This window comes from Orbicella franksi, chromosome 7 (genome assembly GCF_964199315.1).
Source record: "Orbicella franksi chromosome 7, jaOrbFran1.1, whole genome shotgun sequence".
Taxonomy (NCBI): domain Eukaryota; kingdom Metazoa; phylum Cnidaria; class Anthozoa; order Scleractinia; family Merulinidae; genus Orbicella; species Orbicella franksi.
In genome coordinates, this window is record NC_138151.1 from 23,421,525 (window position 1) to 23,434,024 (window position 12,500).

Sequence of the window (12,500 nt, forward strand, 5' to 3'; positions counted from 1 at the left end):
ACATGAATTTGCGTGTAATTTTGCGCAAATGTGTGAATTTTAATTGGAGCAAGAAACCTTTGTTATTCATACACGCAGTTGCGTGTATTTTGCAAAACGAAAAGCCACTACAAACTTGTATTCGAAACACGCAACTTTCAATGCTCACAACAAAAAGTAAATTTAAAAGCCGACAAACATTGCTAAATTACTGGACTAGCTCAAGTACCTATCAAACAAATATTCTTTCTTAAGGTTACTTCAAACCTTCGCGGGAGTCCGCCAGAAAAAAATTCGTACGCACGCTGTTTTCAAGGAAACCCCCACAAACTATATATCAACAGAAAGCTTATAAAATGTAGAATTCGATAAAAGTATGTTCTTTTGGATTTTGCTTTCCAAAGGCACCAGAGGCCGTCAACTCCAAAATGACTGACTGACATTCCAGCGAATTAATCGGGTATCAAATGCGATCGTTCATGCAAAATAACTGTGCAGTGTTAATGACAAAGCCTCAATCTCCAAAAACGTGTCAGCATTTTCTTTTATTCCTATTGGTTATCTTTTTATAGATCTGTCAAGTTCGACTATCGAAAAATTCGCATAACCTGTTACGTTGAAGACCATTACAAGGAAAGTATTTAAAGTAAAGGAATTCGCTGACATGTTTTTGTTCCATATCTATCAGTGAATGTTCTGACCAAATTTCATGGAAAACTGTCAAATCTGCATACCCTATTAATTCATTCAAAGAGAAGGGATTCTCTCGAAAAACTAGTGTGAGTTTTCGCCTTCTAAAGATTTATAAATATATCACGCCTTCACAGAGGAACGTGTCAACTTGAAAGCCGCGAGCCAATGAAATAACAGAACCCCTAGCATTCACAGTATGCAAAGTTGTGCTTCGCGGAATTTAATTTTCTTGACCAAAAAAAAATCGACCAATACAGCCCCACGAAGGTTTGAAGTAACCTTAACCTGTAGCAGTCCGCACTTCTGCTTAACATCAAAACTTAATTCTTAAAGATCTCTGAGCTTTCGTTTACGTTAAAACATGTACGACGTACGTTGTAACATAATGTTTACCCACGCAAGAAATGTCATTTTCAACTCCTGTTCCTTCAATAACAATGACATAGGGATTCAAACAGAAACTCGTGGATTCTCTCTTAATCTTAAACAGCGAAGAATTGAAAATTTTTTTAACAAAATCTAAGCAAATTCATTAATTTTCAATTCATCAGATTCGTGTGTAAACCCGCAATGTTTACACCAGGTTCGTTTGATTATTCAGCCTAAATTACAATACATTTCACTCAGACTACCGATAAGCTAAGTTCGGATGACAGATTATCATGTGTCTGTATAAGTATTTGTGTATGGAATAAAATGAAGCAGTAACTAATTTCAAAACAACTCTCACACTGCAGAGGATTTCCACCTGGTGTAGATTTTGGTCACGTGCTAGGCAACGCTTTTCAAAAGGCTTTTTAAACTTAAAGAAGGATAACTGATGTTTAAAAATTAACTGAAAATCTCAAGCGAAATATTGTGTTTTGCTGTTATTTCATGTCCATCAAGCCTCAGTTCATCAGTCACTGGCGCCCTTGTTGTTTCTCGTGAAAAAGAAAAAAAACACGACGGGAAAAGCTTTTGAATATCAGTTAACTCCGAACGCTTCGGAGAACGAAATATTTTTAAGGAATCTTCAGACTGATTTGAAGTACACTGATTGCTGTAATTTAAAACTGAAAGCAACATTATATGTTTATGTTCTGTTATCTCAGTGAATCCTAGCTAGCATGCCTGCCTGCCACTGGCGCCGCTTGTTGAAACTACAATGGAAAAATTCTTTTACTGTAAAGTGGTAAGCTGGTTTAAGGAAACTGGTCAATTCTATCAGAAACGTTTGATGACCAGAAGCAAGAAGGCAAAAGACTTAACTGTATCGCAGTGAAGTCCTGTACAGTGAATGTTACACGGTAAATGTTTTGTTTTCATTACATGCAGTTTTAATATTTTGTTCTCATTACATGCACTTAATGAGTTCCAGTTGAACGACTGCCAGTAATTTTACACACAAAATCATGTTTACTGCGTGTAATTACACGCATTTTTGTGTATTTGCGTGTAAGGTGCGTGTAAGGTGTGTGGACACTGCGTGTAATGTGCGTGTAGTACACACGCTTAACACGTGTGTAATGCTGCAGTCCCTTTGACCGGTACTGTACATGTAAGTCTGTTTACAAGCAGAAAATCCTGGAATCCCGGTCCCGGAGTAATGAATTTTTCCTGCGAAAACACGTTCTAAAAAATCAGCGTAATCCGCCCAGTGGATTTACACTGAGAAGAGGAGGTCTGGTACTACATGGTTATCCCCCATGTTTTGATTAATGTTTGATGCCTTCACATCATACAGTTTTTTGCATGCAATGTGACAGATGCAGTTGTTCCTGGCTAAAGTAACCCTGAAATGTTCTTATTACTTTCTTCGCTTACTGCGTAAGGTAAGATTGTCATGCCAAAGTCTTCCAGAGTTTTTTCTTTCGTGTTTTCATGTTTTAAGTCATTCGTATTTCGGTCTGTCCCACAACCGCAGCCACAATCTACCAGAAGCCGAACAACAATGCTAATAAAATGAGGCTCTAATCTGAGTTTCTGTTCTTGTACTATCTGGCAACTACATTTTTGCATTTGGTGACCATTTTTTCTTTGATAGCCGCCAAAAGGCGACTTGGAATTTTTTTCAATTTCGAGCCCTGAGAATGTCTCTAATGGAAAAATTTACAAAAAAAGTTCTGTACTATCAAATCAATTCCCTTGGGGTAAAAAAGAGGATGCAGAAATTGCAGTTTGAGAGAAACTACCAACAAAAGTTGTTTTATGTAACTGATAGTCCATGTATCTTTTTATTGCAGGCTGTCATTAAGAGTCATGACCCATGACACCTTTTACAGCTTAAAATACTTGATGGACCCTTGATGATGTCATGGGTGCATTTGCCTGTTGTTGATACAATTCATCCAGACAGAAAATTTCCACAAAGTTTGTTTTTGTTATGAATGGGAAGGTTAAGTGACTCAAAACATAATGAGAGCTCTAAATTGGTCAGGCACCACAATATTCACAAGGTCCTCCAAGGGTTTAACAAGCTTTTAACATTATTTTGATATGGACTCAGGACATGGTTCTTAAAAGACGGACCAAGACGTTGTACCACACACAGAAAAGTTGGTGAACACTTGAAAGCTTACCTAAAACTGTAAAATTCACTCTCTGTTCAGCAAGAACGGTCCCATCTAATTGTAAAATATACTCAATCTTGTATGTTCCTTCATCTTCTCTCCTGACATCCGTGATATGTAATGTGGCTTCATCTTTTCTATCAATCACAATTCGTGGCTTTTGGGGTTCGTCATAAGTAGTCGACCCAGCAGCCTTTACATAGACTGTTTTTCCAATTGTGTCATAATTTGAACTTGCCTGATTAGGCTGTTTCAAGAATTTAATTACAAATTGTGTCTGACTCTGGAGCAGTTCATCAGCAGTGAGGGAGTAATTCCATGCTAATGACACATCTTGTCCTTTTATTGCTTGTGTTGGGTTGGTTGGTTGTGCCGTCCAGTTAAATGATGCTGTAGTAAAAAAGTGAAAAAGTAAATTGTGTAAATTTATGTATGTGAGGTAGTATTGCTCATTGGCAACATGTACAGCACTACTCAAAAGTAGCTTACAAAATTGTACCACCTCTAAGAGAAAAATAAGCATGTTATTTCTCATGAGAATAACCAAAGCATGCAGCACTACTAGTAGTATGGAATATAATTATTGCTTACTCAAGAAGCTGGTATATGTATATGTTTCTTGAATTGCTTTGCAAATTAATTGTGAAATCCACACATGCATGTGGGTCTCGAGGTATGGACAAAAACTTCAATCAGAATAAAAATACGTATCCCTTGTTTGTAAGGATTAATTTATTCACCAACTGGTGCTTAATTTGCATCTTCTTAGCACAATGCCCTTTTTATCCAAAAATGATCATATTCAGGACACTTACTCCACATGTAAAATCCACCAGTTGATTGTATCAAGGGAACTAGAATATCTCCTAGGAGATTAAACAACTTTTTCCAGTCCTGATTGCATTAAACAGTTGCCAAGAATGGAACACTCATTGATTACAGCTGTGTTAAGAACTGAGACCTAAGTGCTAAGATCAAAGACCTATAGATACATACACACACATACACACACACATACCTACATACATGTAGTTTATCTACCATAAGACCTAATGTGAACCTGCAACTAATTGATTACAAATAATTTTTGGTATGAATTTATACAAGATGAAATATGAGGAAAAAAAAAATTACTCTTCCAGTTATAATATAAACAACAAAATGACTTAAGATATAAAAATATCAAATACATGTTTTGTAATGCTAACAAAATAAACATTACATATTATCATAGTCCCAGCAGGCCCAATCGCTGAAAATCGATCATTGGAAGGCAATCAATATAATCAATATAATCGATTTTAATTTATCGCTTATTATCAACTGCCTCAATTAATCGATGAAAATCAATACCCACTATTCAAATCATCATAATTTCTTTCAATTCTATCAATTTTCATCAATCTTGATTGGCAAGTCTTTCAAGAGCATACTTTCACAGGCACACAGCGTGCGTATCAGGCCAGCTATGTGCATAACTCATGGGATAACTTAAAGAGATTGATCTCTATATAATAAATGTTATAATGATAGAGGGAGTAGTCAAAGGTAATCATGAATGTGAATTTACTGTAATGACAGAATCATTTATCCTGGGAAATAAAATCGGTAGCCATGGAGAGGCATTCTGGATGGAATAACAACAGACAACCCAATAAAACAAAACATGGGCATGTAAGGCATCCAAGAGTTTTTTGTGAATTAAAAGCCCCTGGAAGTAGCAGCACTAACTGGACTCTTAACAGTTATGATAAGGTTAATCCAGCAATTTTGTTTGGTTTTGATGTAAAAAAAAAAATTTTAAATTGTTTCATCTTAGAAAATGTGATATCAAGCCAACTTTTAGCAAGGTTTGATTTTAACAATCGATCAGTGGCTTTGTTTACTAGAACTACATGGAGCTGTTCCCAGCAAGACAGCGACATGTAAACATTGTTCAGTCTGTAATAGTAGTTAACAGTAAATGGCAGATTGGTGTTGATTCTGGAGATTTTTCTGACTCATTTTATGACAAAACCAATTTTTTTATTATAACATCGTCACACAATAGCATGGCCTTACTTTGTTGCCAGCAATGATCACAGTTTTTTTTCGGTTTTGATATTCCACAAAACCACTCCAAATTGATATTGATTTCAAAAACCATTTAAATGAAAAGACATTATTGAAGGTAAATAGCATTACCTAAAAGTAAATTGAGACTTGAAACAACTAGACACATGAAAAAACTGTATAAATTTCGACGCCCTGAAATCTGAAGAGTTTGGGAAGCACATTACCTTTCCCAATGCCTTGAGCCTTTTTGTGACAAGAAGTCAGTTACAGAAAAAGCTTGGTGAAAGACATACAAATAAGTTTACCTCTTTGGGCATGAACTGCAAAAGGAATCTGTTTCAAAACAAAAGGAACACTGTATCACCTCATAGTCTAATCAAATTAATTTGCATTTTAACTTGCCACCATGGAGTCTTCAGGAATACTTCAGCAGTTTCCTGACCACAATCCTTTAAGAAAATCTCTGCTAAACACTTCCATTTTTTAAAATTGCCATTAACACAAGACAGCGCTCGAAATAGCGGCCTGCCAATGGCCAAATTTCGTGTTTGGCAGGCAAAATAACAATGAACTGCCAAATGGATAAAGAAATGGCACGCCAAATTTACTGGACTGGTTTTGTCACATTTACTTAGAACTCCTCTTACATGTACCATTCTCCTTTATCTACTATTCCTTTCCACAAATCAATCATCCCCGACAAAAAATAAAACCGAAAGATCGCTTGACTGTATCTCTTGACCAGTTTGCATGCACAAAATGGCTTCCAGTTTTCTTGTGTAATTTTCCCAGCAAAATGCTCCTAAGAGACTCCTGAGCGTGGTTCCATCAACAAAGTGATTTGTTTAGGGATAAAATTATGGAAGGATGTAACCCCAAAAAACTTTCAATATCTGTGATCATTTTGATGAATATGGAATCAGTCTAAAAACACCTGAGGCAAATACATCCGATAGAAAGGAAGAAGGACTAATGGCCCTTGAGATCAAAGTTACCGAGAAAATCATGGAGCATTTTGATATGGACCCACATTCAGTTAGCCCAATACGAATTGACAGAATAGTCAGTGCACATGTCAGTCAAATTTTGACATTTATTCACGACCTGGAGAGGGTGGGGAACGTTCTCTTCAACGAGAGCAAAATACTAATCAAAGGGACAGACAGAGAATTAGTGGATGTATAAACAATGATGCAACAGATCCATGACCAGGCTGTTATTTTTCGATGCTTATGGGGTGTTATACACTGTAGTTCTAATGCAGATTATTCTTCAGACATTGACAGCAATGCCGGTGGTGATACTCTGATACTTAGTGACAATGATGTCTAGTCTTAAGTTGGCAAGCCATAAGTCAAGCTTATGTGGCACCATGGACCATCGTTGAGTTCAAACCTTCAAATGCATGGTTAGATGTGTTCTTATAAATGTCAATAGGTGGCAGGCCAAAAAAATAAATAGCAGGTCAAAATTTGTATGACCTGCCAAAAATTAACAAATTGGCAGGCTATATTACATAGATTGAAAGGTTTCCGCATGAAGAGAAACAAAAACAAAACATCGATGTCTTGGTTGACCTTTATTACGGTGTTGTTCGCCAACTTTGCGGAAGGATTGGCGAGGATAACGTTCAATCTTAACTTAGCATGCACCTTTGAAAAGAACATCACAAAATGCTCCCTTCCGCTTTTTTGTCAGTGCTTTGCACCGCTCGTATCTTCCAGCCTAGTTTCTGCCGCATTCACTGAACACTTTTCAGCGATACTTCAATGTTAAATCTCACTAAAAGTACTTGTGCAAATACAAGAGCGGAAAGTTCGTCTTTTGCTTGCATTTTTTCATTGATGGAGTTAAAAGTGCTTGGCCAGCTGGTTTACTTCTTCCTTTCCTCGGGCAATCACATAGACTACCGATCGCTTTGTATCGTTGCGGAAAAAGACTTACTAACTGGCCTTAAAGTTACAATACCATCTTCCCGTATATTTTTTTGAGTAACTGGACTCATATTTTCACCACGAAAATTTAAGTTTACTGTTCGTATTCTTGCATAAGGCGACAGTTTTAACCCATTTCATGAAATGCAAATGAGTGTCGTTAATCTTGTAAATGAGTTCTCAGAAACCTTGTTCTTCCGAACAAGTTCCAAGAACGTTTACCGATGGAACGCTAACAGAAAGGGAACAGAACAACACAGAACGGTTAGAGAACAGATACAGAATGGATATGGAATGGACACGGAACAGATACAGACCAGGAACAGGAACAGGAACGTGTGTGGAATGGAAACAGAACGCGTTCTGTCAAGCGTTCTCTGTTAGGTTTCTTCTGATCTGTACTGTAAATGGGGCTTCACGATCTCTCATGTAGCCTGCAAACAGGCTCCCGGTGAGCTCGAACGAAGCGAGGGAGCCTGTAGACATTCTACTGATGCTGCTGTTCTATGATACCAGCTCCTGGTATCATGATATGATTGGTTAAATCGCTGATTGTTGACACCTTTGGGGTGAATATTTGACAGATCTTTGTAAAATTATACGACTCCAACGGTTTGTTAAAATAGCGCATTTGCCGTTCTCTTTTAAGTTTCGGTCTCTCGACCTCTCATTATTTCACAAGTGATTGGTACTTCATGCTCTGTTACCAGGAGGAATTTTAAGTAGAAGCTAGTGGACTGGAGCCGTTTGGCGGTGCTATAGCAATTTATTTAGAGGTCAAAGACATGGTTTCCGGACTTTCCGCTGTTATCTGCTTGTCGCTTTGCAGTGTTTGACACCTCTATCATATGCTTATAATTTCCTTAGGCTCATTTCAGTATTGCAAAATATGTTTTAAGCTCTCTAAGTATTAGCTCTGGAGGGACAAAGTGTTTGAAATATTCCGTGAACATGTTGCTTACTTGCACTCTATATTATGACGCGCGGCCAGGCTATTTGATTAGCTCGATTAGAACTGTTTGCAAGTACCGAAAATGTAGCTTCTTGATGGGTCTAATTACGTCATTGACTGATTTGTTACAGACTTATCACTAAGGGCGGATAGGCACATCAAAAACAAAGTCTACAGGCTCCCCTGTCCCAGCCCCGACCGCTTTGCTCTATTATTATTATTATTATTATTAAATAGAAGGATATCGATACGTTCACAACTCATCATCATTGATTTTCGTCAATTTCTGATAACAATTGATTAATAATTAATATCAAATACAGTTGGACCTCACTAATGCGAACTCACTTATTTTGAATTTCCTGTTATTTTGAACTCAAAACCATTTCCCTCTGATGCATCATTCAGTCATATACTACCATCTATCTCAAACTCCTGCTATTTCAAACAATTTTGCGCATCCCCTAAGAGTTCAAAATAGCAGGGTTCGACTGTATATTGGTAAGAATTGATTTTGTTATATGGCAAGCTCTGCGAGCGGGCAAGATGAATCAAATCCTGCATTGTGATTGGCTACCCAAGCAGGCAAGATGGAGCTATCTTGCCCGCATGGGACTACCCATCGTGTCCCGCAAGAAAAATTTCCCCGAAAGGCATATAATAAATCCTTTATTGACCAAGCTTGTTTGGTCAAGATGGCTGGATATTGGCCTCGTTCTTTTTTCGTGAGTTTATGGACCAAGACAGAGTCGAGGTCCATAAACTTGCAAAAAAAGAACTTGGCCAATATCCAGCCATCTTGACCTCACACTTGGTCAATAACCCATATATATCGATTAATGGATTTCATCAGTTGGGCATGCCAGGTATACCTAAAATGTCAGAGGATCTAAAATTGAAAAGTATTCAAAATCCACCGATTTTACAGCAATGGAGCAAGAGCCTTTAATGTAATTTATTGATTCAACAATGTTTTTATTGCCTTCAAGTTTTCCCTTTAGATGAGAAAGAATAGAGCATCTCTGGTAGGAGATTCAGGATTAACGCAGCTCTACGTTTGAATTCGGTAGCTCTGCCAACTAAAGTTCTTGGTATGGGCAACTTAAATTTAACTGGCGGAAAGTTAGACATGAAATTGGAAACTGAAGTGAAAACTGGGCAAGTGGATTTCAAAATTATTTTTCCTGTTCTGCAGTGCATTGCATTGGCAGTACCCTTTCTGCGGCACGATCCATCACGGAAATAAGGTCACACTAAAGCTCCCTGATACCAAAAAATTAAGTTAAGGCATGCATTAAATCTTGTCAAGGGTATTTTATCATGATCTTTGTTCATTACTGTAATTGAAACTCGGAAAGCACTTTTAGAGAGACAACCAAACAGACATCAAACGAATTAAATTATATGCATTACACTTAAATTAATCTTGCGTCACTGGACTTTCCTTACCAACAGAAGATAGCACCACCAAACAAACCAAACGGAAGAGCAGTTCTCCAGTTGAATAATCTCTCATCGTTTAAAGCAATCTCCAAATCAAGGAACGCTGCAATTTAAGCTCCTGGTTATGATATCTTCCTAACCGAAAACAACATCGCCATAGAGAGCACTTCACGATCGCTTGACGACTATCACTTCCGCGATTACTCCTGCGCAAATATTCTGCGCATCGTTTCCAGGTTGCGGCCAATCTCAAAGCCCACTTGTCTTTTGGTCAACGCCTGTAGCGTTGCACTTTCGTCCTGCGTGGCAGACATGTCTAACACCTTTTGACCAATTGTATGTGTTGTTGTTTCTTCCAATGAAAATGCGTTGTGATCGTGTCCTCTGAGATTATTTTACTAGGGGACGGGACGGTGTTTGCCAGTTGAAAGCTCGAAACCTATCGATTGTGACTTTTATTGTGAGCGTGTTTTGCCGGATCTTTCTGCATGTTCCGAAACACATTTACAGCTGCCTTTGAAGCTTAATATTGTTGGTAAGAAGCTTTGTGAAGTGTAGTGTATTGTACTATGTTGTTTGTAGAAATGGAGTGAGCAATTTATATGGCTCAAGTCTACGAAGCCATTTCGACATGTTCATCAGCAATCTAAGTTTTGCTGATCGTGTTGCTTTCAAGCGGCACGAACTAAGCTGGCACTAGTTTGTATAGTCCACACTGTTGTGTTTTGCATTTTGCAATTAAGATCTGCCTCCGTCACGGGCATAAAGAAACGCTGTCGTACAGACAGAGCAAATTTTCACTCAGCTTATTACCACTTTGTATCGCCAAATGCCACCAAATATACGGCTTAGTTGGATAAAAATGCTATAGAGCAAAGCAAAAACAGTAGTTTCGAAATGAAGTGCAGGATTGCAAGGATTGAAGTTGGTTACAGTTCAAGAAATTTGAGTTTAGTTCAGGATGTCAAGAAATCGAGTTTACCATTCTTGTGACAGTTTGAACTTTCGAGCCTTTATTTTGTCTGGTATTTCTTTGCTTCTATCAGTATTGGGAATGATTTCTACCGATTTTAAAGTAAGCTTAAAGTAATCTCCTGGGCACAATCATGAAAACAAATGTACAATACATTTCCCTGAATGTTTCCTGCCAAGCACAGTCTCTAAAAATAAATTAATTTAGGTCACCATGCTTGCAAAAGAGATATGATGTACCAGTCTTACCCTATTTTGCCAGGTCTTTTAAATAGTACTATTCATTTATTTTATCACTCTGCATTACATTTTGCGGTGGCTGGAAGGTACAGTTTTTTGATGAACTTTGATAGGCATACATGAATTTTTGAGCATAAGGAACAACATAATAAACAACTTATGCAAAAGAATCGAAAATAATCCAAATAACATACAATCCATGAGTAATGATTTTGTTTTTGATGCTATTGAATAAGTGTAAAATTCTGCGCTTGAAGCGTTCGCAATATAGTGCAAAGGAATCACCAGTTAAGGTCAAGGTTGTTTGTCCTTCTGTTCTTCTTTTCCTCTGTTGTTGACTTGCTACCTTTAAGCTGTTTGTTACGAAGCAGTGTTTTGTAGACACGCAGTGTGTATAGTCATCATGTGAGGCTGCTTCAAGAAGTGCTTGCCCAGGTTTCCTTTTCTATGCGGCTGGTCCAATTAGTACATATTATAGTTCACCACTGAATTTTCTCCGATTCTTATTGGTTTAAATTGATCACGTGACGCGATAGTGTTCATCCCTGGAGAGACACTATCAGCCCATAGTGCCTGTCCGAGGAAAATACCCGGATGGATAGTACTCGTCCATGTAAATGTTTCTGTAAAGAAGCGGGCTTACAGAAAGTAAACAATTGAAATATATTAAGTGGGTTTTTGTCTGTTTTCTTTTTCAAATTTTACATTTGGTTTCAATGACCTTCCATGGCTTTCATCTTAAAAAGTTGAAAATAATTCAATATGAATTTTGAACTGGCGCGCGGAAGAAAATTTAGTGGTGAACGATAAAGACAATACTTTAGAGTGTTTATGTCTCGGAACTATCGGTCTGATAGTTGTACCTTGGAAATTTGATGTTCTTAAAACTAGCATATTTGCCCTCGCAGCTTTGCTTCTCGGGCAAATATTTGTTTTAAGAACATCAAATTTCCATGGGGCAACTATCAACCGATAGTTCATCGACAGAAACACTATTGTTTAAATAGGGATACATGCCAATACCTTGTCATGTCTTCATTAGGTGGCATTGCCATTATCTCTTTGTGCCAGCTCTTGTGTGAGGAACATTGCCATTCTTGTTATCTTCTGGAGAATTTATTCATGTTTTTGGATACTTGGGTTTTTTTTGTTCTTTTAATGTAAAAACAATTAAAGAAGGAGAAAACGGTTTGTTTTTCTACTCATATTTTTATTCTCAAGGATGTCTTTTATCTCTTGGTAAATATGATGTAGTTCTCACCAGCTAAACTTTGCCACTAGAGATTCAGTCTGTTCTGTTTTGGTTTCATTGTCAGTTGAAATAGACTTTAAAAACCTAGGTCTTGATAAGATAGTCATACTCTTGCAGTTGTTTCTGATTGAATTTTGTTTTCTTTTAAATTTCCCTTTACTGAGGAACAGCTTTTAATCTACACGGCTGTACATGTATGTTATTTTGAAACAGTCAGTGTAACTTAAAATATAATTGCATTTGTGTGATTTTGTGTTTAACAATAATGCTTTGAATTTCTGTTTTTGCAGTAATGGATGATCATCATGGGTTGGATGAGGGAAAACATGCACAAACTGAAGAAAGTCGTAGTAGAAAAGGAACTAGGGATGGTGAGCATCAGCCCTTACCATGATATGTATCAGTTGCCATGCATTGATAACTTTTTT

General features: G+C 37.4%; 2 protein-coding genes and 1 long non-coding RNA gene across 8 annotated transcripts in view; 2 read left to right on the forward strand and 1 right to left on the reverse strand.

The window, feature by feature from the left end:
* LOC145492314 (B-cell receptor CD22-like) overlaps window positions 1–9,778 on the reverse strand; it is a 47,239-nt gene extending 37,461 nt beyond the window's left edge. The window contains exons 1-2 of the mRNA XM_081471738.1: window positions 9,615–9,778; window positions 3,234–3,614 (exon numbers count right to left, since the gene is read on the reverse strand). Of these exons, the coding sequence (XP_081327864.1) occupies window positions 3,234–3,614; window positions 9,615–9,681 (448 nt within the window). The 5' untranslated portion in view covers window positions 9,682–9,778. The remainder of the gene's footprint in view (window positions 1–3,233; window positions 3,615–9,614) is intronic.
* Window positions 1–12,500, forward strand: part of LOC145492241 (uncharacterized) — a 629,788-nt gene that overhangs the window by 371,342 nt on the left and 245,946 nt on the right. The window lies entirely within an intron of this gene.
* The window catches only part of LOC145492540 (uncharacterized), an 8,893-nt gene continuing 6,467 nt past the window's right edge, over window positions 10,075–12,500 (forward strand). Inside the window, exons 1-2 of one of the 2 annotated variants that reach the window (XR_014050013.1) lie at window positions 10,075–10,143; window positions 12,363–12,443. This is a non-coding gene — a long non-coding RNA (uncharacterized LOC145492540). Of the gene's footprint in view, window positions 10,144–12,289; window positions 12,444–12,500 lie in introns of those variants that run through there. The other variant, XR_014050011.1, reaches the window with a different exon arrangement.